General features: G+C 39.4%; 1 protein-coding gene across 10 annotated transcripts in view; it reads right to left on the reverse strand.

The window, feature by feature from the left end:
* BAZ2B (bromodomain adjacent to zinc finger domain 2B) overlaps window positions 1–24,396 on the reverse strand; it is a 124,445-nt gene that overhangs the window by 15,623 nt on the left and 84,426 nt on the right. For all 10 annotated transcript variants that reach the window (XM_068407523.1, XM_068407528.1, XM_068407525.1 and 7 more), the window contains 13 exons: window positions 20,124–20,334; window positions 17,762–17,854; window positions 17,577–17,638; window positions 14,967–15,032; window positions 14,183–14,248; window positions 13,447–13,491; window positions 13,174–13,200; window positions 11,928–11,993; window positions 10,930–11,070; window positions 9,895–10,149; window positions 8,484–8,698; window positions 7,023–7,097; window positions 1,677–1,920 (listed from right to left, as the gene is read on the reverse strand). In XM_068407523.1, coding sequence (XP_068263624.1) covers window positions 1,677–1,920; window positions 7,023–7,097; window positions 8,484–8,698; window positions 9,895–10,149; window positions 10,930–11,070; window positions 11,928–11,993; window positions 13,174–13,200; window positions 13,447–13,491; window positions 14,183–14,248; window positions 14,967–15,032; window positions 17,577–17,638; window positions 17,762–17,854; window positions 20,124–20,334 — 1,566 coding nt within the window. The remainder of the gene's footprint in view (window positions 1–1,676; window positions 1,921–7,022; window positions 7,098–8,483; window positions 8,699–9,894; window positions 10,150–10,929; window positions 11,071–11,927; window positions 11,994–13,173; window positions 13,201–13,446; window positions 13,492–14,182; window positions 14,249–14,966; window positions 15,033–17,576; window positions 17,639–17,761; window positions 17,855–20,123; window positions 20,335–24,396) is intronic.

Consider the following 24,396-nt stretch of genomic DNA (forward strand, 5'->3'; position numbering starts at 1 on the left):
GCAGTGGCACTTCTGTTATACCAGGAAATTAATCTCTCAGCAGGAGTTAAAGGACTTTTGTCTATAAAATGCCCAGTGGACCAAAACAGGACATTGTATGAAAGGGAAAAAGATTAAGGGACAGATGTGAGATTAGATATCTAAATATTACTTATTTTTAATCCTGAAGTATTAATTTGTAAGAATTTTGTGCTATGCCTTTAACGTATTGTCCTGGTTTCATGGGGATGAAATTTATAGACTCCCTTTTCTGTGCCGTGCTGTTTCAGTGTGTGCCCAGCTGTGGCTGGTGATGAGGCCATGAGCAGTTAAACCCAGGGCAGCTGCCCCAGGCTGGCCCACGGGTGTGTGCTGTGACATTAACCTCAGGGTCGCTATAAATGGGAAAGCTGCTGGGCATGGGGGCTCTTTGCTCTGCTCTCTCCTCTCTTTTTCTTCCTCTCAGCAACTGCTACCCCTGGAGCGACTCGCTACAACTCTGTGGGCTAAGTATAATTTTGTGTGTTTTGTATTACCATTAATATGGGTTTCTTTATTTTATAAATTCTGTTTAAATTTAACCCACAGGTCTCCCTCCTTTTCCCAGTTGCCTTTCTGCTCAGGGAAGGGACACTGGGTGATAGAACAACTGCTTATTATTTAGCCCTGGGGTGGGGGCTAAACGGAGACACGTGCTCTCTTAAATTCATACACATTATAGCACTTGAAATAAATCCAGAATAATAGCACAAAGGGCTGTTCCTACCCTAGAAACTAGGCGGGTTTCTAATGAAGAGTGTTTACAAAGATGTGAGTTCACATATGTCGTATTCATGCATTGTTCCAGTGGCCATACCCACAGCACCCAGAAAACCTTCATCTGAACTTCAATAACCTTGAATAAATGGATCATTTTTCTGCAAACAGTGCAACACCCAGTGCGCTCAAATGTAGCATTTGGTATTGCTTGTCTCTTATGAGGCTTCATCCAGCAGAGAATTCCAGAGTTCCACAGTGAATCTTACAGGCCTGTGGCACTTTTATTAAAAAAAAAATCTTTTGACTATTGTAGATACAATTCAGCTCAACAAGCTAAAAATGCTTCAGTGATCCTTCCTGTATCTTATCTGATATTGACCAGCAAAATTTATCATCTTGTGATTAAATACAGTCAAGCAGTGACTATCCTAGAAAAGTTATGGAAAAAAATACACAGGAAGGTCACAGGCAAGCTTTATAATAGATAATGTTAAATATAACTTTACACTTCTTTATTGTTTTGTTGACTAATAAATAACCTTTATTCTCCTCTAAGAGAAAACTACAGTTCTGCTCACTTGCTAACAAAGCTGCAGTTCTCTGGATCTGGTACAATCTTTCAGAATTTCAGAGAAATTAAGACTAAGTCAAAACAAGTAAGCGGGGTGGGGAGGGGGGGCCGGACAGGACAGGGACGACCAAACCCAAACCAAACCAAAAAAAAAAAAATCCCACCAAAACAGCTATCAAAAGAAGAAAAAAAAAACCTCTGGAAAATAAACTTATTCCAAAAATTTGAAAATATTGGAGGTAAGTTATTCTTCCTTCCTTTTCATTGTGCTATTTTGGGGAAGCAGTGCCATATTGCAGAGAAACAGAAGGAAAACAAGTTTTAACTTATTAGTGAATTAAGTTTCACTATAGTTAAAGTCCCCCACCTCATCCTCACAAACTTCTGCCTTCTTTCCTTTTTTATCTTCTTTGTCCTCTTCATCCTCATCATCCTCATCTGCCTGATCATCACTGTCGTCATCGTCATCATCATCGTAATCACTGTCCCCGCCCTTCCGTCGGCGTTTGCGCCCCGGTGTCGGTGTTTCCAAAGACTGCTGCTCCTCTCCCACGTCACCACCTCCTGTAGCATCTCGTTTGCCTGTTTTCTTGGCGTGAATGATTCTAAGCCTTGAAACACATAACAAGGGGTGAAATTATGGAGTATGTCTATAGCATAAACATATCTTTCTTCCTGTGTGGATGAAAGTAAATCATTCATTTTAGATTCAAATTAGCTCTTTTGTTCTAATATGACATCTATTTTCTCAATATTTATTGCCACTAGTCAACAAGAAAAATTCAGGTTATGAAACCCCTTAAGCCTCTTACTCAGTTCTAAACAGAATTTCGTTCTCCCAGGTGAATTTTATTGCGTAACCGTTTAGAAGAAATGAAACACAAGAGGGATTTTGAAAAGTCAGGAAAGACAATTAGAAGAAAGAACCATTGCAACTTCTTTATCTTTTGTTTTATGCATTTAAGAATATGACCATAAAATACCTGTGTCTGAGGAGGGGGGGAAAAAGGCAAAAATCCTCAGCTGGAAGTGTGAAGTTATTTACATTTGCATAGCAACAGCAAGGCTGGTTTAAATTTTTTTTTCATTTCAAATTTTTATGCATTATTAATTTGTTATATATTGTTAGACTTCAGTCCTTTGGTTGATCTCTTTATTTTAGGACACACTTTCTTTTCTGAGAAACCTTAGCTACCTGAATTACTAGGAGATTACTCCAACTCTCATTTTTCCTTTTGTGAAAGAAAAGGGAAACTTACATACCAGTAATTATGGTTGTAGTAGACCTTCTTCTTCTATAAAACCCCTATAAGACAAGATTCCACACAGCAAAAATTACAGTTCCACTATCAGGGAGCTAGCAGGCAAACATGCTGAATCACAGGAGGTATAAATAGCCAGGCCTAACCAGTCACAACGCAGACCAAAAATGCAACTGACTTAGAAAAGATTCGTAAACACGTGTAGAAAAGACAAAGATTTTTGTAAGAGATGACTGGAGGAAGGTAGGATGGGAAAAGCAGAACGGTAACGACAAACACAATTACCAGTATGTAATTTTTCCTTGTCGAACTTCTCTCTCTTCCCATCCTAGAAAACAATATTCCATACAGCAAGTGGCTACAAGCGTGATGAGTGTTGTAGAAGTACTGGCTTCTGGGCACACTGACAAACGCATCAGCCTTCTCAGATGCTGATGAACAAAGACAGGACTCAGCAGCACAGACCTAAGTGAAGCTGTCACTGCCCAGTTGGTAGCAGCACTTTTTAAAAAGACCGTTAGCAGGAAATCATCAAGGGGACTTCTGGTTGCTTGAAAACTCTTGGGCTTTGGGTTTTTTGTGTGTGGCTTCTTTTCTGTTTTTTTTTTTTTATGCAGTGGTTAATCCACTAGAGAATTCAGAGGGTTTTACACCTTCATTTTTTTTCAATACTAATGGATTTTTAGCTATTTTAGAAAGTTAAAGTATTTTTTGATTAAAAAAATATCTCAAGCCTTCCAATGAATTTGGAAGCAAGTAACATTTTCAGGTCTAGTGCAAAAAGCATTAGTCTCACCGAGTATCAATACTACTCAGGCTTCCACTGAATTAAGTTTTATAGAAAAAAAATTCCTTTTTACAAGGATAACTTCAAACCACCAAATCCTCTTCATCTGGACTGGAAATTCCTGCGTATACACAGGAATTAACTATCAAGCAAAGCCACTAGTCAATGACTGGACTGACTGCTGCGTGACTGGACAATTTTAGAGACAAATTAGACTAAGATAATCTTGAATAATTCAATAATAAAGCTGGCAGGCAGAAGTTCAACAACCAGCAAACACCTCTTTCATATACCTAAAAGAAATGAGAAGCAGCAAAAAAGGCTACTTTTGCTGAAAGCAAAAATAGAGATATAATGCTGACAAGCACTAAAGGAAGCCTGCATGACTACAGGTTATAAGGATGGAAATGAAGGAAAGATGCTCTCTCTAAACAGCAGCACAAGAAGGCAGCAGTCTGTATCCGCAGTCGTGTAGAGGCAGAAACCAATGAGAGCACAACTCTAAAAATGTTCAGGTATTTCAAAAGTAGCATAATTTTCCTGCTCCTACCTAGACATAAGGCTCACTGAGAGAAGAAAATCTTCACTCAGAAAACTGTTTCATCTTTCTCACTTTCAGGTATACACCAAAGCAACATCTGCAACTGTTGAGAGAATTATGAAGTCTGCTGGCCTATAAAAAGTGTGTGGCCCATCAGATAATCAGACGTGTGAATTAAGCCTGCTCTAATCTAATCTGTAATGTTTACTAGGTTATAGAAGGAACATTCACCTTTTGACTTAATTTTCATGCCTTCCTCATAATTTTTGCACATAAATGTTAAGTAGTAGCAAGGCAAAGAAATTCTAAACATCATACTTCAGCTTGGGTCTCAAAAAAATTGAAGTTTCCCAAATCAGCATTACCACCTCCTACCCAAACTCAGGGTGTAATTTCTCCCCTCATATAACACTGCTTTTGATATACCACCATTTACAGCTGAGATGGCCTCACTGGAAAGACATTAACTTACAAGGAGTATGCCATAATACTGGCATGTTAAAAAAAAACATTGTTGCAGTGAAAAACCTTGTTATACAGTATTTCAAGTCTTGTAAAGAAACAGGTATCACCCAATCCTTCAAGTAGCTGTATTTCATTTTTACTCCCCTTTATACTGATCAAGCTACAAAAGAGATGCCACGGAGAAGACATGTAATGGAAAAGGAGACACTGAGATTATGATTATCTAGTTAAAAACCAGCTGAATCATATCAGGTGAGACAGTCTTCCGACTAGAGTTGTGATACAGAAGAGCACAAAGAAAGATTAATTAACTGTATGAGGCAGGTGCCTTTACAAAAATGGTGATTACTATCAAGATTCAGATCTAAACATGATAGAGAAGGAATGAGGTGCAACTTCTCCCTGACCATCAGCCCAGCAGAAATAGTCCAGGCAGCTCAGAATTAAGTATAATATATATGGTTGGAAACCGATCAAGGAATTTTGTTCAGTCTCCTGGGGGGCAAGGGGGGGTGGAGCATCCCTATAAGCTTTTATACAACGATTCCTTTTTCCAATCTGGGATTTTCATGTTGCCTTTTTATATCTTACAAACACAGGTTTCATATTATTTTTTGCCGCCCCCGATATCCAGTTGAGGAGCTGATCTCATAAAAAGTGAGAACGTGAGCACAAAAAGCCACTTAGTGAAAACATCTGACAGAGGTAGAATCTTTTCTCATCCCGCTCGGACGTACTTCAAGACAGTCTGGACACAGATAGGACTGTGAAGATTTACCACAACAAACACTGTCAAACCAGGCTGAGATGAAATACACCCATTCCTCAGCATGTTACTCTAACACTATACACTTCCCACGCATGATGGGCTTGTGTTGAGGGTCATGTAAAGGTCTGTATGCATACGAGAAGAGCTCACATCCACTGATCACATGGTGAACAGTCAAGAAGCCAGATATTCCTATGCAAAACTGTTTGGGACTGGGAGGCTTAAAAACTAGACTGGAGCTTTGAAATGGTTGGGGAATATAACATGCATAAGAATGAAGTCTGGAAGCAGAAAAAAAGACCAAATAGAAGACCGAAGAGGACAGATTCTTTTGAGAGAAGCCCCAGAATAATTGTAGGAGTTTATGAAAAACACCAACTGACATAATAAAGAAGAAAACATTGTTTAAAATGGATCAAAGGCAACTCTTCTAAAAAGCTGCTTAGAGTTCATCAGAAAAACAGTGGAAAATCCAAAGATTTTGAACCAAAGGTAAGAGATGAATCAAGTGCCGTGAATTCAAAGCAGCAGCAGAACAGTGTTTCTGAGCACTCACGTGATACTTACGCTGGAAAATAGGGACAGCACTACTGGAACCTGAAATCCACACACCAGGGGAAAACACAAGAAATACAGAAACGATTGTAGAAAGGAAGAGGGGCTTGGGACTTGAGGGTATTGTGCCCACTATTGGAAAGGGAAGAAAAGAGAGATCATGAGGAAAAGGGAAGATCCTACATCTACAAGTACTTACAGTTTGATGGAGGGAGAGAAAGACTAAGCAGTCCCTAAGGAGACAAGGACAGTAAGGGTCCCGTTCCACTAATGGACAGCTGGCTACATCAGAACTTCAGAAACACTTTTTAAACTATATCCCATAGAAGGGATACAGATGAAGACAGGAAAAGGTATTTGGATTGTCCTAAAAGATAAAATATATTAACCCTGTGCAGACTGGGGTCTGCAGTATTAGTAGAGAATTTCTTTTTATTAGTCTAATTTTTTTCTCTACCTCCCTCTTGTCCTTCTTCGTTACTTCTTTCCTTCTTCCTTCTGAGATACATTAAAGGGAAAAAAGGGAGACATAAGATTAGAAATACAAGTACCTAAAGCAAGGACTAAGAAAGGATTCACCACTCCTACTAAGAGGTAAAGATGACTAAGAAAAAAAAAAAGTAGAGTCTGGCCATGTATTTTTACCCCCTGTGATTCATGAACTTGCATTGCCTTCTAGCTCTTCCTGGTAGTTGGAGCCATTATGTTTGCTGTATGGAATTTTGTCTTGTAGGATGGGAGAACAGTGGATATGAAACTGACAACCCTTAAAAAAGTTCCAATTTTACCTTAAATAAAAATACAAAAAATATCTCAAAGTTTGCATTCTACATACGATCCCTAGCTATAGGGAACAACGCAACAGTGACAGATGGGAAACACTAAGGTAACATAACACAAATTATCAAAACTCGATTGGTAATTGTTGTACGAAAATCATGTCGTCTTAAAGCACCTTTCAGAATGAACATTGGTAATTATGGTAGGTCCAAATAAACTTTGATAGTGTCAGTAGCGATTTGACAGCTCCTGTAATATTCCAATAAAAAAATCTTTACTTCTTCCACAGAATGCAAAATGGCCTTGACTTTGCTCCAATTTTGAGGGACGCCAACCCTCTGAATCTCATGCATCTTTAATAGATCGTAGAAGACTGGTGCCACACCATTGTAAAACCACACCCATCTTAATTACGCAGTTCAGTTACTAACCTCTTGGTAAACCTGTAATTGCATCAGCTAATTTTGTCCTTTGAACCAATTGCCTACATAGAAGCGTATCTGAGCAAATGCAAAACAGCAACATGTTGTAATATTTAAGGAAACGAAACTTACTTCCGCAGTTTGCCTTCAACCATCCATTTATCTCTCCGTAAGTTCGACATATAATCGATGTTTTTATCAATTTCACTGTCAAAGACAAAATAATCCATTAACTGTGAACTTACATCTTTTTCTGACAGACATTTATGTACAGATACTTTGTCTCAAAGAACTACCTTGGAGGAATCTTTAAAATTCAAAACAGATCATTTTAAAGCTAGGAAATTCCCACACTAGGAATGCCGACGTAGCGCACTGCTGTACCTACGTCAGGCAATCTTTATTTACAGTACCACGTAAGCTTTCTCTCCATAAGCAGCATGTCGTTCAAAGAATTTGACATTTCTTTCCATGGTTCAATGTCAAGTGTCCTCATGTATTGGCCACAAAGCATCTAGCCCTGCATGAAAATGAAGTTCTGACTGGTACATCTATGGCATTCTAACTGGGGTCCATGGGATCTACAAACTAAGGGTCACTCTTCACTGCAGAAATTGAAGAACCAAAACCAGTGCTTCAGCACAGTGACTGCGAGCCCACTTCTGAGACATCCCCGCCTCAACCATTTACCAGGTTGTAGTTGTTTCTATGATGAAAATACAGAAACTCAAGTTCTCAATTATCATTTCTAGAAAGCTGACTTAACAGCTGGTCATTTGCAATAAGATAAAGTTTCTTACTATGATGAATTTGATTAATACACATGAAGTCTCTCGTACAGCACAGGCACAGCACTTGCATTGCCCACTGCTGCTATTTTTCAGCTTCAGAAACATGAAGCATCTCTCTCACTCTTGCCTTACACAACCCTGATTCACTCTGCAGCACAGTATACCCAAAGCAGCAGAATTCATCAGGAAACAAAACAGCACTCAGTTACGTGATCAAAGACTAAGTAAGTACGCAGAGATACGGGCATCCCAAAGACCGGCATCTCCTACGTTTTTATTGCACGTTGTTGGGTTTTAAAGTTTTGTTTAACATAGGGGTTTTTAATTATGAAATGCTATATGTTACTGACCACAAATGAAGGATACACTTCCTTGAATTACCACCATGATAAACCAGGCTTGCCACCTCAACTTATGACCCCAGTTAAAGTATTTGGACAAAAGAGGTTTTAAAAAACAAACGGAAAAAAGGGAAAAGAGAGTATTGCAGAAGCCTTCTAAATTATTCCCTAAAATACCTAGTAAATTTCTTTGTAATCAACCTCATCTTTTACTCTGAAAATAGCTGGAGAAGTGTTGGTGCAAGCTTTGAAAACGAACTTACAGACCAAACATGGAAAAGTTCTACTCTACCATCTTATCAGAAGCACATAAAGGTAAGATGCAGTAACACAGCAAATTTCAGCTTTCATTATAAGAACATCAAGAATTCTCCTGTAACAGAACACAGTGTATACAGTATTTCTGAACTATAACATTTTTATAATTTTGTTTTTACAGACTTGTTTGGAAAACATCTTACCTTACTACACTTTTGCTGCATGCTAACTCATTGACAAGAAAAGCAAGTACTGATGCTTTCTGAGCTGGAGCGTGTGCCTGAAATGCTTTTGTCTTCAAGCTCTCCGTCAGCTCCGTTTGCCCACAGTGAGCCTCCATGAATATCTGCAGAATCTCGGACACATTATCTCGATTGATACCAACATTCAGCAAGTGTTCACCAAGAATAGTTTTAGCCTAAAAAGAATAAACACATTTTGAACAATCACATTGTAAAATATTATTTTCCTCTGCAGACTATATTACTGTTTATAAAACAGTGGGGTGGGTTTGTTTGCATTTTGACATAAGGACTTTAATCAGGATTTTTCTTTAAAACTATTCGAACGTAAATCTTGACTAGAGTAACAGATTAGAATGTCTTCATGTCTTCGGTTAGCCCCCACCCAGGGCTAAACAATAACAGTTTTTCTCTCACCCAATGTCCCTTCCCCAAGCGAGGAAGAAAACTGGGAAAAAGAGGGAGACTCGTGGGTTAAAATTAAACAGATTTAATAAAATAAACAATATAAATGATAATACAAAACACACAAAAGTATTCTTAGCTACAGTTACAGCAGGTTCCAGGAATACCAATCATTGGCAATGAGAAAAAGCAAGGCCAGAAGAGAGGAGAGCAAAAGCAGCCCCAGCTCTCCCCAGCCAGCCCTCCCTTTTGTAGTGAACTCGATGTCAATGATACAGCACACACCCGTGGGCGGCCTGGGGCAGCTGCCCTGGGTTTAACTGCTCATGGCCCTGATCACCATGGCTGGCCACAAGCTGAAACAAAATCCCAGTGAAACCAGGACACTTCACCTCTACGTTTTTAAGAGCAGAGGTAATATTAATATTAATGAGATAGGTTAAATGAAAAAAGACATGGTCCAACTAGAAATTGATGAATACTGTTTTGCACAATCATGCTATGTAGAGTTCTGAAGTAGAAGAAGAGAGAGCTCGCTTGAAAAAGAAGGACAATAAGAGAGAGAATCATGAATGCATCAGTTCTGATGAAGTTACGCAGAGAGCAGACTTCAGAGAAAGAAGTGTCAGGATTCACTGAGAGTATAACATGAGGGTAAGAATGAAAGGGTGGGGGGAGATAGGAGTTAAAAGACGTGGCCACGGATATGATAATGCCCGTAAGAGGTCCAAATAAAAATGGGGAAGGGTAGAGAAAATGCCCAGAAATATATCACTTCTGGAAAATGGGAAGGCTGACAGCACACAGAAAGTCTCTGAGTAACATTCAAACAGTGACACCAAAGAGAAGAATTACAGAAGAGAATGGAAATCCAAATCAGAGGTGTCAAAGACACGTTAGAAAGAATGCACCCACAAATACAGAGTGTTTACTATGGATTTTTTTTCCTTTTTTTTTTTTTTTTTACCTTGTATCCTGTAACAAGTCCTGGATCACAAACAGCTGCCGAGACAAGCTTTACAAGCAAGTCTTGTACTTCTCCCACGCTGTCCCCTATGTTTAGCAAACCCTCTTGAAGAACGCTCAGGGAAGGGACATCCACGTTCACATCAAAGCCAAGAACTTTACCAAAGTTACGCAGGAACTGCACTACCATGAGACAATCTGAAAATGTGCTTCCGTCGAGAACAAGGCCTGGGATGCGATGCAGCTCTGGCAAAGGCTGAAAAGTAAAGAAGAACAATGAAAGATTCAGGAGTGTATTTTGGAAGAAAACTTTTTTGATACTAGCTAGGGAAATTGGCTGGTACTTCCATATGACCTACAGCACGACAATGCTACAAGGTAAAGGCTATAGAGAAGCTGCCCCTCCACATCCCATCCAGTAAATTTAATTTAAAGCTGAAGCATGTTTACCGTTTCAGATACTATAGGAGGCAAGAGATTAATAAATACTTACTTTTTGGCCAGGAGATGCTCTCAGCCTCTGTTCTGAGCCAAAATACTATAAAAGGCAGTGTAAAAATATTTGGGGGACATGGGGAGGGGAATTCTCTGGAGGAGAGAGGGCTTGAACCTGAGGTATGTCAGGTCCTGAAGGACAGGACACTAAGAACACACAAGACTGGGAGAGTAATTTTTTTGAGTAACAGCTCAGAATAGTTGCGTACACAGAAAAGCTCTATCTAGTGCCTGTGTACTGAGATATGATGCATATTCCTGCTGTAGAAATAACTCTGAGTAATCAATTTTTCTTTTGAAGCAATCATACAAGTGCTTTTTGGGAAGCAGGCCACTTTTAAACAAAATGCTTTTAATTAACTAAATATATGCTAATTTAGTGTTTGTAGTATCTTGTATTTGTATATATTCCAAATAGTTATCTAATTATCTACACCAAAACTTGAATGCTTTGGGAGTGGCTGCAAGCAAAAAGGTATTGTCACAACGGCAAAATACAGAAACAAGAGGCAAGAAAATAAATTTACATTATTACGATTACCTTCTGGTCTGCTAAGCACATATCTTCGTTAGGCTTCTTTAGCTCCTTTGCCATTTCTAATTCCAATCTTCGCTGTTCCAGTTTACGTTCTTTATTTAATCTTTTTTCATCACGTTTCTCTTGCTTTAACCGCTCTTTTTCCTTAATAGGATTAAACGGCCAGAGAATAAAAGCTACATGTTATACTTATAATGGAACAATCTAAGAATTTGAAAAGCACTACTTAGGTAATCTTAATAATTACCACAGCAATTAAGGAACCTGCATTCAAGTAAAGGGAAGGGGGAAACTACGCAAATAGAACAGAATCATCGAATTTGTGAGCAAATCTAAGATTCACTTTTTTTCTCTCCTGTCCACATGGAAATGAGTACTGAGAATGTTTACATTGAAGGATTCTTTGCAGTACCATTTCAGAAGGATGACTGAGTGAGAACACGGTGAAGAACTGCTGTACACGCACGGCGCCCCATTGTAAAGGCCCTGCCTCTGCACTAGCATCATCAAGAACACAGGGGTAATCACGGAGGAGGCCAAGCATCTATTACTTTTCTCTTCCAACCCTCCACGTGGATGTCACACAGAGCACCAGACTAACTGTATCTCTGACCTGCTAAGACTGACTCTGCATTTGGAGCTCCAGTTGCCCCTCCTGTCCCTGACTCCGGGGGTCCTGCGGTCGCATGCCCAGCGCTGACACGCTGGCCTGCCTACACATCACTACATCCCCCCAGCAGTAACAGCTACAGCAGGTGGCAACTCAACAACCCACCTGGCCAACCTGTGCCAGCGTTCAACCATCACTCTCAAAGTAAAGAAGTTTTTCTTAAGTTTAAACAGAATTTCCTGTATTTCAGTTTGTGCCTATTGCTTCTTGTCCTGCCACTGCCATGTATACAAATTAAATTATACATACAGGCACACCAAACACTGCTCTTCTACAGATCATTGCAGAATGAAACCATGAAAGCGTCAAAGTTTCAGAGGTTAATACTCACTTCTGCTTTTTTACGTGCTTCCATGGCTTTCATAAGCATCATATGTTGCCTTCTCCTTTCTCGTTCCTATTGAAGCAGGTAAGATTAGAACAAAACTAATCCACATTTTCCAATCAGCAAAAAAGATGAGTAACAAATGTAGCATTAATAGACAAGTCACAGTAAATACTAAATATAGGACAAGAATGGCCAAGTCTGTGCATGTTTTAGTTCAGGTTTAGAAAGCAAATACAAGAACAATCAAAAGCAAAAAGGTAAAGCAATGAACATGGAGACAGTGTAAAAAAGAAGCATACAGATTTACTCATGGTCAGTTGGGATGCTCCTTCATAAGCTGGCAGAACAAAAAGCATAATGGTTGGCTGGAACAGGTCAGTTACCTTACATCTGCTATTGCGGAACTTGCAAGTTACTTCTTCAAAAGCCAATTCGGCAGAAATTTTGAAGTGGTCATTTTCCAACATTGCAATTATTAACATTTTTGTAACCAAGCAACAAATTAATGATTCATTTTCTCTGCTCTAGATCAGTTTTAATCAAGCTAGTAGTGGCGCATATACATACGCAACGACACTTGCATTTACTGATGCCTGTCCCTCCAATGCAGCAAGGAGCTGTATTCTAGAGCACTAAGTATGGGGGTTTGCCTGAAAAGCTGCAGAGTACATCTTGGCCCCAGTAAAGGCTATGGGAATTTTATCATCTAATTCAGTGAGGCTACGATTACATTCTGATGTTTCACTGTATACTTGTAACATCATGTATTTACCACCGACTGAAAGCTGATTTCCTCAGTACCTTACAGACTTAGGAAAGACATCATCCTGATTTCTAAAACAGGTCAATACAATTTGTGTTTAAAATGTCTGGATTCATTCTCAGTGAATGAACGGGACAAGGCTTGCAAAAATTATCCAAGGGACTACACCTATTAATTTTGCATTCATTAATCCCTGATTTTATACAGTAGTCTAATTTATATTGGGACATCAGTAACATAGATTTCTGGTTTAAAACTTCCTTTATTTATTGCCGTGTTCAATTTATGCACATGTTCAAGACATGTCTTTTTTTTCTCCTTCACAGACAAGACAAGCAGATGTATGCAATGCACTGTGCTGTAAAGCCATGCAGCAGTATGTAATATGACAGCAGCCAGTGCTACATTTTATGCATTGCTATGACAACCATATCACAACCAAATCACAATGCGGTGTTAGATGTACAAAAATAAACATACCCATACCATATCTAGTCTATGCCTCTCCAACTCCTGGTAGAAAGAGTTGGCACAACATTATGAAACAGAAATCACAAAGTCATAAAACCACTTTTTAATCCCCCAAGAGAGCCCAATACCAAAGCAAAGCAACAAATCATAAGGTGGAAGAAAATTTGTGCAGGAATCAAACCCAGAAATTCAAAAAGGGCATATTTTCAAGATTCCTCCCCCCATATAGCTTAAGTAGTAGTTCACAATTGGCATTCTGTCTGTTTGGTCAACTGAACGTATACCAACCTGGTGTTTCAGAAGAACAGCTTGCTGCCTTCGCATCTCTTTTTCCTTAAAAAAAGGAAAAAGAATGTATTTAAACTATCTATCAGAATTTACTTACCAAGTTGCACACTTTTGCCACGCTAAAACAGCGCATCTGAATTAAATTCTTAGTTCCCTGCCCCCCATAAACTGAGCACGGAGAAGCACAAGTAGCACACATGACAGCAAGGCTATTGGGTCGGGAGTTCCATGTTAAAATACACCAAGAATGCCAAAGCAACAACTGAAGTACATATATAAACTGTATTTTCCAACGTCTGTAAAAGAGTTCTGTCGTCTTGTATACATACAGACCAGAAAAGACCATGCTTGTTGAGAAGCAACAAAGTTTTTTATGCAGTGTGCTTAAAAGAATATTGTGAATAATGTTACAGCAGGAGCGTTTTAAGTTACGCAAACCCAGCGTCATGGAAGCAAAACTAACGGTAACGGCACACAAAACACTCCTGTCTCTGTATGTTCACGTGTGGAGGTATGAATGTATGTACGTGAGTGTCTGTTTGTGTATGTCACACACACTTCCCTCTGTGTATGCTTCATGTCTTTACATAAAAGACGTGTACCCATGTTATTCATATGCCGTCTCTAAAACAGTTCCATTACCAAAGAACACTCTTCCAAATTTACTGCTTTTATCCACCAACACACATTATGCACAATAACACAGTTCTTGGGTTTGGAGCTCCTCTAAACTAACCTTTAATCGTTTTTCGGCCTCCAATAATTTGGCATTTGCTGCTTCTTCCTTCTTTTTCTTTTTTGCCTGTGCATGCAAAACAGGTCACACAACAGCACCATCACAACTTGAAAATCATCTGACTACAAATAGTTACGTGCCTTTAGAAGTTCAAAACGTCATCACATATCGTGTACATTGCAACACATTTCTTCCCCAGTGCAGCTTTCATAATCAATCAGTTCACAGGTCATTTACTTTTTAAAAATTAAGCCAGAATTTCAAGTCCCACTCAAAATTCACCTGGCTATTATAACTGAGACAGTAAGTACACACAGAACAATAAAATATAAATGGCAGAGATTGCCATTAATTTTTCCATGCATGGAGAACTGAAACTAGCAATCTGTCTTTGCTCATATACTAGCAAACCAGTACAGTTCACCAGTACATTCTAGCATAAAGATAAACCACTGCACGTCCTACAGAGCAGAGATACTGCTTTCACACCCTATCATTGCAAACTTGTTTTCTAACAAAGGAATAGTTATGTTCTTAACTTGAGCAAATACAAGATTATTTGTGTAGAAACTTCGAAACTCAAGTGAACGTTTGCAAGATTTAGGCTGCAGTAAATATAGATTTTTTAAGAAAAATATTTTAAGACACATTTTTGAACTGGCCTTTGGAAGTCCAGGTTGTTAGAGCTGTCATATTTAGTTACATTCGTAACTGCATGTGTGACTGTTAAAATACAACATTCTTTAAAATGGCAACACAAAAATTATATTTGAGACATTTTTACCTCTAAAATTTGCTGAGCTCGAAGCTCCTTCTCCATTCTGATCTGCTGAATTCGCTTAATTTTTTCCTACAAGGGGAAGAAAGTTATTTCCTTCTATAAAAACAATACTGAGAAAGCAAATTTACTTTTACATTTTAAAAAATTACCAAGTTTATACATATATACTTTTTGTTACCGAGTCTCACGCCCATTGTAGACAACTGTTCCCACAAAACAATGTATGTTTAGAATTTTCACCAGCATTAGAAGGTGTCTGGTATATCCCTGCAGGAGCCAACACTTAATTATGCATAGGTGCTCAAGTTTAAGTCGTCATAGTATTTTTTTAACAGCTTTAATGGGACGAGATTAATGACAACCTAAGTAAGCTGGCAGTGTTCAAATTCTAGCTGGCCATGGTGGAGCTATTCAAGAATGAATGGAAATGGGAGCTCTGACATGAAAAACATGATGTTTTGATGTGATCTCCCTGAATAAGAAGTATGGGGGTCTGTCAAACCACTGTCCTCTGCCCTGGTTCTAGCAGCCTTCCAGTCCGTTATGGTACCACAGGCAACACGGAGACCCTGAGCACTGGGGAGCCCACAGCACAGACTCTGTCAGGCAGCAGCAGTCACCCCCATGCAACCCAGGTAACATGTTCACAGTTAAGCACAGTTCAGCTTCTCCAGATTTTTAAAGCATTCCGGTAACTGCTGATGACTTTGCACGCCTGCCTTAATACGTAGCTCAGGGGACTGAGTTTGATAGTGCTGAAGAGTGAAATAACAAAAAAGCAACCAAGACAGCAGCCACAGGCAGAACACACTGCAGCATGTTCCATCACGGTAAGAAGAAAATGATCAAGCTCAGCGCTCCACAGATGGATGCTGTGTAACCATATTCTAATTTATTCTTTTTCACTAATTAGTTCCTAAAATCTGAATGAAGTCTTATTACATTGATTGAGAAATGCAATCACAGCAAACTTGGGATCAGTTCACATTTCCTCTGCTGCATGGGTTTTGTCTATTCAATACTAATAACCCAAGCCCATACTAAAAATTTCTTAGCACATTATTTGAGGTTTTATCATCTCAAAAAAGCTGCTTGAGCCACAGCGACTAGGAAGGGACCGTCACGAAGAGAAGCGTTTTCCCGACAGCGAGGGTAAAGCTCGACAGAGCCTAACACGAGTCAAAAAGGTGTAACTAGAGCTCCAAAAAATTCTAACTAAACCATCTTTAGAAAAAACACAACTGAACTACAATATAAATAGAAACCAGTCTTGAGAGTACAGTGAAGACACTGCACCACTGAAGAAACATTTTCCCTGCAACAGACTTCAGCTTTATCCAGCATGAAAGTCCCGAGGTATTTTAAATCAGGAAGTTAATGAACTGTCCCAAGAAGCTGATGCAGTGAATGCTGTGGAAGTCAAACCTGGAATCCTCTATTCCCATGTCCAACTTCAAAATTTTATTTAGAGATAAAAATACACATTACATCAAAGTAACGTATCATCAAGTGCAAGTGTTTAAAGCATTTCATGGAAATTTCAGTAAAAGTTTTTATCACAAATAAAAGGTATTGATTTTAATAGTAAATGTTCACCCTTTATCTCTCTCTCTCTCTCTCCATATAACCCTTTAATTTAAGCCTCTATATATACTACTATAATAAGAATATGAACATTGAACATAAAACCATTGATTCAAGCAATATTTAGACATTTTTTTTAAAAATAATTAAATGTACTATCTGTACTACGCATAAACGTACTAATTCAACAGCAGTACAGGTTGAACTGGCCTACCAAAGTCAACTCTTCCTACTTTTACAAGGTTCTATATACTTATTCTCTGCCACTGTAAGAGGGTAAAAACCTAAAGCAATAACGGTACTGAACACAAAAAATGTCTTTTCACTGAAAGCTAAAAAACTTGTCCTTTGACTGCTACCAGATGAAGTATTTAATTTCTGAACTCTGCAGTAAGTGCCATACTGAACAGAATGAATATAAAAAAACAACCATGCAAATACATTTTTGGATGCAAATTATGCCCTTTTAAAAATGTTTATATTCCCAGCACACATAACTTTTCACTAATTTGTTAAAATCAGTTGTTAAAAAATTTAGAAGCCTCCTTCCGTAAGCAGCTTCATTTGGTAAAGTTTATACAGGGTACTTGCACGTCTAAAAACATGTATTAACTCACTGGCATACTGAGGTACAGCCTAAAGCCACTGACAGCCACAGCCACCAAAGCAGCTCGTTACACGATTCCAGTATTTACACAAACAGACACAACATGTTTTCACAGAACCAAATAAAGGAAGACTGCACCACTGTACTGTAGTAGCAGCTTTTTAATTTCTTACTGATATTGGCAAGCAACTACATATGTTGGGTGGCTTAAATCAACACAGACAAAACTGGGATGTCCTGACAACATGAACTCTAGAGTTTAGCATTTTAAATAACATACGCTGTGTGCTCTTTGAAACTAGATTTATAACATTCACTTTGTCATCAGCATACTTAATAACTTACTAAATAATTAAAGCACCCCAATTCAACAATTCAAAACGTAATTTAAAGAGCTTATTTAGCAATCGCACAAACTTTACCTGCTGCTTCATTATCTTTATCTGCTCCTTTTGCTTTCGCTTCTCTTCAGCTGCCATAATAGCTAACAAACCAAAGCACACAGAGAGTTACTATCAGCAGAACATGACAAGACACAGGTAGCTTTTCATTAATACTTTTCAAAATAACCTGCTAGCGTGCACAAACTTTCACAAGCAATACTTGCCTTGCTGTTTTTTTGCTTCTTTGGCAGCTCGAGCTTGTTCCTGCTTCTGGAGTTTTCTCAGTAGCTTTAGTTGTGCTGCTTGCCTAGCTATTTCTGTTACAAGAAGAACACATTTAGTGCATAAGAACAGTGCTGTGCAACAATAAAGACACAGCTCATATTCCAGACATTTGTATGAGGTAAATACAGAGAAGATGGTGCGTTTGTTTTGCACACATTTATCTTGACAACATTTCCCTATCAACACCTTCAGTGGTATATCATGGATCAGTAACTCCATCAACAGCACAAGTGAACATAGATACTTTCTACATAAAGAAAATACTGGTTTTTGAGGAAAAAAATTATCTATTAAGTGATGGCATCAGGCCAATAATGCTGCTTCACTGGAAAACCTATTTCTTCTTTCGTTTTAAAGCATAAAACATTTGTCTCGGAGTACTACATCAACATTTTATTCAGAAAGCATGGAATTACTGTTTTCCTTATAAGTCACCTCATGTAATTATCTAATCTTTTTTTAACAATGCAGTAAGAACACACTCCTCTGGGTCACACTTCTCTTTACCGTGGCTACCTGCAGCCAGACACTCTTCTGCTATTACTATCTCCCTGAAGCATTCTGCTCCTTTAAAGGAGAGTATTTATGGCATTTGGATGAACTCTGCATGGACACACTCATGTACGACAGCTGTAGGAAGGATTTTCTGACAGTTGAATTCAGCTTTTGCTATTCAAAGGACTGGGGTCCAGGACCTCTCTGACAGCATTCTCCAAAATACTGTCAGCTTCTTGTGCAACGACCACGACGCAGGCAGACATATGGAAAACCCATGTATAGGTAGGACGATGCTGTAGATAGCAAGGGTAGGGTAAATAGGTACACAACAACAGGGAAACAAGGGGAAACCATGCAGAAGAAGTAGTTACACCTTAGTCGAAACAGAACGAGTAGCTGGAAATTAGAATTTACATTATAGAGCAGAAGTTAAACTATCAACTATGGAAAGGCCAAGCGATGCCGAGGACCGCTTAGTCTGAACTGACACAATCCATGAGGAGGATGTGGCTCGTGTTCAGCACGCGTTTGAAAAGGACGGATGGGAAACAAACACTTACGCTGCAAAAAAAGGGACACCAAATCAGAACACCTGTATTTCAGCTCAACTAGTAAGTGCTGTATGGAGCAAAACTTAAGGGCTTCTAAATCAAGCCAAGAAATCTAAAAAGAAATTAGGGAAACTAGAATTCTTGGTATCAAATGATAATCCAGATGTAATGGACATCTTACGGACACAGTAAAAGGATAATTAATAACACATGGTGTTGGCAGGTACCAACATTACAGGAATATCAGACTGAGATGCACAGGCAGAAGACCAGCCTTCTACGCAAAGGGCAGTATCGAGTCACACAGCATAAAAACAAGGAATGAAGAGACATCTGTGTAGTCCATTTGGTGGAACCCTAAAAACAGCTGTACAAAAGCAGTCTTCAAGGATGCAAACGCCAAGTGAGCAACCTAGAAGCAGTTCAAAAAAATGTATACTTGTCCAGGTAAACACTGAGCCACATTATAAAAGGAAAACTGTGGTCCACACGTGGCTCTTCAGAAAAGGAAGCTGCCATAGGAAAATCGTGAGCATGTAAAAAATGAAAAGCTAGTTCAAATAAGTACAGGAAAGCCGACGACACGCCAAACTTAAAGAGTGAGCTAGGCTAAAAAAGAATCTGAAGAGCACCTCGCAAAGGATGCCTGAGCAGACAGTAGAAGATCTTTACATACATCACAACAGGCAGCCAGAAATGCAACCATGGGGACCTAACAATGCACAGGATAGAAAAAAGAGCCTTAGAAAAAAAGGTTACTAAATTCCTTGTGCCAGTCTCAGCTGCTGAAGATGTTGGGCAGATTCCCCTACTCAGTGCATTGTCCAGAGCAGACAGGTCAGAAGAGCTAGATGAATGTGAGGTAAATACAAAAGAAGTATTAGATCAAGAAGGTAAGTCGGATGTTAACACACCACCAGGATAGGACAGAGTAAGCTGAGAAATCTGAAGGAACACTAACGTGAAAGCAGAGATTGGATTACTGGATGTCTGCTTTTTAAAATTTTATAAATCTAAATAAAGTAACTATAGGGTAAGCTCTTAGACACACATTTACACATACTTCTTCCTTTGAATCACATATACATTTACTGATCTTGAAAAAGGCTTCAATAAAAGCACGTGACAAATTTCCAAAATAAAATGTTGTATACTAACATCCTCGTGAAACACATCTCTCCTCTGTAGAAAAAACATTAATTCTCTATATACTGATACCCTCTGTTCGTGAAAACGCTAATACACATCTTACCTTGAGCCTGGAGCTTTCTTAAAAGCTTTGCGTCGGGGTTGTCTAGAAATTCAGTGCTACCAACATTCGGAGGTCGGCCTTTGCGTCGCCTCGCCCTTGACTCCTCTCTGGAGTGCTGTCTCTCTGGGTTTGGTGGTCGTCCTCTACGCCCTTCCATAGCTCTGATACGGGGAATGACCTCCTCTTCCTTCAGAAGACACCACTGCACACCCTTTTAATCGACACATTTCACACACAGGTATTATAAACACAGATTACAAAAGGGAAAATAAATCTAAGACACCTGCGAACAGGAACAGCAAGAGATTCCCCCCCACCCCTAGTAAGTTGTATATATAAAATATGCCAGAGCTGTTATGTACTGTTTGGGTAGCACAAGGTTTTGACGATGCACAGATGCTGTATATTGAGAGCTTGTCACTATGAACTTCTGTAAATTGTACTCCTAGGCGAGATTTTGAAGACTATTCAGTGACATACATGGTTATTACCTAGCAGGTATGCCACAGCTGTGTTATTTTTAATTACTTCACACCAAATCGCTTATTGCTCAACCCTCTTTAAAAGGCAAAATAGATTCTTCCTTATTACGGAAACTCAAAAATAGCTGCTCTGCTTTCACATAATCCACTGCTCAACGTGAATGAAAAAATGTGTCAGGCTACAAGTCGCTGCCTTCCAACTGTTAGTGTTCGCAGAAACTCTGACACACGTAACAAGCACACGCAGTGGTGTATTTTCCAATACTGCTTTCTGAGGTGCTGTAAATCTCCAAAACTGAGTTGAAAAAACACAGAATCATTTTGATCTTGAAGTTTTATTTAGTACAATCTAGTTCTCCCCTCACCCACTGCAAGAAAATTGATTTCAGCACTATTTTGAAGCAATCAAAAGTTTATCACTTTTAAGAATCCATCCATCTAACCCAAAAGTTACGTTACCTATATTCTCTAACTAAACAAAGCATGCAGCAATCCATTCAACCCTTTCTTTCACTATTACTACTGTTTTTTTGTGGAATCTTAAAAACAAATACTGAAATACTTTGTTAATACAAATACCCAAGTTAGTCCTCACACAGAAATAGCTTTACTTTAACTGATAAAAAGGAGAGTTTATTGCATCCACTGAGCAGAACAGGAGCACAGTCTATCTGATCCTGTTTGATTGCACGTGAGTATTTCAACATTGTAACATCTTTTACCATTTTCCCAAGTTTTTGAAAAATGCGGGGGAAAATGTAAGCTAAGTATCTGTCAGGACTACTCCATAATTCGCCTTAAAAAGGCTTGTAAAAGATTTTCAAAATGTCTGCTAAAGCAAGAATGAAAGCTGGTAACATATAAAACACATGAAGTATCTGTTCAGAAAAAATACATTTGCATTACAAAAGTTTTCACACATTTATATGTATATAAATACTGAAATAAAATTTTCTGTACCATAAAATACATTTTTTCATTTGCTTATTCTGACAATTTATCTTTTAGTGCTTCCTGCTCAATCTTCGTAATTACAAATGTTTAATACAAGGTTCAACAAAAGAAATGGCATTTTGCTAACGAAACACTCAGACTCCAAGGAAGTGATCAGTACCTGCAAAGACACCTTTTCTGAAGCCTGTATCACTCCCAGCTAAGGCCATCCTGAGAGTACCTCTCGCTCTCGGTTCACAGACACTCCAGAGGGCTTTGTTACTAGCCATGCTCCTAAAATCAAGCTGTTCAGCACCATGACCATATCGCTATGTGCACAATGCACCATCACTGAGGACTTCTCAATCCAAAACAGTCACCTCTACCACTTAAATAGAAGTTAGTTCGCTTCCATCCTTAAGAGTACTACTCAGGTGTACACTCTCATTTCACTGGGTAGTACCTGACTTACAATTCATCACAGGTTCAGTTTGTGAGCAACACAAGCTACCGTACTTATCACCTACACCAACCTCCAACTTAGGAAACCTTATCCCATAAACTGCAAGTGGGGGAAGGCAAAACAGAATTCAAAGAAAAGGAGGAGAAGCAGCCACAGCCCAAGAAGTACCTTAGATCCTGCAATGGAGATTGCTCTTGCTCTGTATTTGTATTTGCTATGGTTAACGATACCAACGATAACAAATACGCAGAAAGGAAAGCTAGAGGCCTACAAGATCATGAGTGCCACCATGGATGTATCTTACATTTCCTAACGCCTCCCAAAAGAGAAACTAGAGGCCACCAAAGGAAGCTAGTGGAAGGCTCAATACGCAAAAGAAGCTGGTGTTTCCAGGGAGCAGAACACTGCTTAATACCTGCCAAAGGACACTGTGGATGCAACAAGTTTCCACAAGTTAAAGAGAGGACAAGACAAAAACAGTCCAGAACAGATCCACTAAGGGTTAAGCAGGAGTTAACTGACCATCTATATTTTGTGCTCAGATATATTTTAAAATCTGACCCAAAATACATTTCTATTAAAGGAATGTACAATCTGATATTTTGTGGATTTTCAATATTCCAAAGAAAAAAGATGGGGGCTGTGCCCCAACATAGGAGAATCAGGGGCTTCCATAAAATCTAAGCTTCACTACGCAAACATTAGAGAAAAAAACAGGAATAACACTGTGAAATGTTGTGGTTTATGGTTGAAACAAATCAAAATAAGAATTTAATTCAATTTCTCACCTTCAGGCATCCACCATCTACTGTAACACTGTACTGTGACCAGGACACTTGCCAAAAAGGCACCAGGTAACTATGTGTGGAAGCAGAATCAAGCTCAAAGCCTGTTAACCAAACTAATGACCAAAACCACAGGCACTTTGCAAGAAGCAGACATCCTCACTAATTTCAGTTTAGATTTGTGAGAAAAAGTTAACAGCAAAGCTTTCTACATTGAATTGCAGAACTCAGAACAGGGCAAACATTTTAAATTCCAGTTTCTAGAAAAGGAAGCAAATAATTGCTACTACATTACAAACGCACATGACAGCTGACTTTGTAGTTGGCTGTTCTGTAGGGTCTTTCTGTGGCATCTGTGTAAAACATTTTAGGCTTCTAAACACTTACTCACAGAGTAAGTCTCTCTTAAGTAAACAACAGTAAGCTTCGGAATTGGCTTAAAAGAGGGAGACTTCATGCCTTACACAGACGCACTGTATCTGTTCTGAGGCAGCACCATCATCAGGCACTCCCGAGAAAGACTAATGCACACAGGAGTTACTTTACACTACGGAGATGGGGAAAAGTCCTGTAAGGGCTTTCCTCCTTTCCTGTTCCTGAATTCAGCTCCCTTCCTAGGCGAGCATTCAGAGAAAAAAATACATTATTTTCACAGCTTTACGCAAAATCTTATTGGGAAAAAAAGTGCATGCCATGTTTACCATGGCTTAATGATTACTCCAGGGAGCTATACCCAGGCTAAAAAGTCTGTATTTTGTCCTTACTGATATTTCATCTTCAACTAAAATGGATCTGAATGGAGCTGCATGAAGAGCCACATCTTCTCTAACTACATAACAACCGTGCGAAGGGAAGGGCTGAGGGAGCTGGGACTGCTCAGCCTGGAGACGAGAAGGCTCAGGGGGATCCCACCAACGTGTACAAATACCTGGAGGGAGGGTGCAAAGAGGACGGAGCCCGGCTCATTTCAGAGGTGCCCAGAGACTGAAGAGGCAGCAGTGGGCACCAACGGCAGCAGTGGGCACCAACGGAAAGGCAGGAGGTTGCCCCGGAACACCAGGAACGCTCCGTTGCCATGATGACTGAGCGCTGGAGCAGTTGGCCCCAGGAGGCTGTGGAGTCTCCCGCCTTAGAGATTCTCAACAGCCGTCTGGACACGGTCCTGGGTAACCGGCTTTAGGTGACCCTTCCTGAGCAGGGGCGTTGGACAAGGTGACCTCCAGAGGTCCCTCCCAACCTCAGCCATTCTGTGACGGATACTCTTGCTGTTATCTGTTAATCAAAGCCAGCAAGACGCAATCGTAGGGCACAGCTCAGTGTCGCTCCACAACGCTCTCTTCCACCTACTACTCGATAGTGTTCCTATCCATATTACTCGAACTCATAAGGACCCATGCCCTCTCCATCACCCCAAATCTCATTCACGCTAACCTTTCTAAACCACAGCAGTTTAAAGCCTCCAGGTCCTGTCACTGAATTTCCATGTTTGTCAAACTTCAAACACGCCTCTAACCCTTCTATTTCACGGCCCACCTCTGCCAGACAGGCTTCTGTGCTAAAGCAGTTAACCGCTGCTTTGCATAACCCACAGTATCTGGTTGCCTGTGTAC

Source organism: Nyctibius grandis, chromosome 9 (assembly GCF_013368605.1).
Source record: "Nyctibius grandis isolate bNycGra1 chromosome 9, bNycGra1.pri, whole genome shotgun sequence".
NCBI classification, from domain to species: domain Eukaryota; kingdom Metazoa; phylum Chordata; class Aves; order Nyctibiiformes; family Nyctibiidae; genus Nyctibius; species Nyctibius grandis.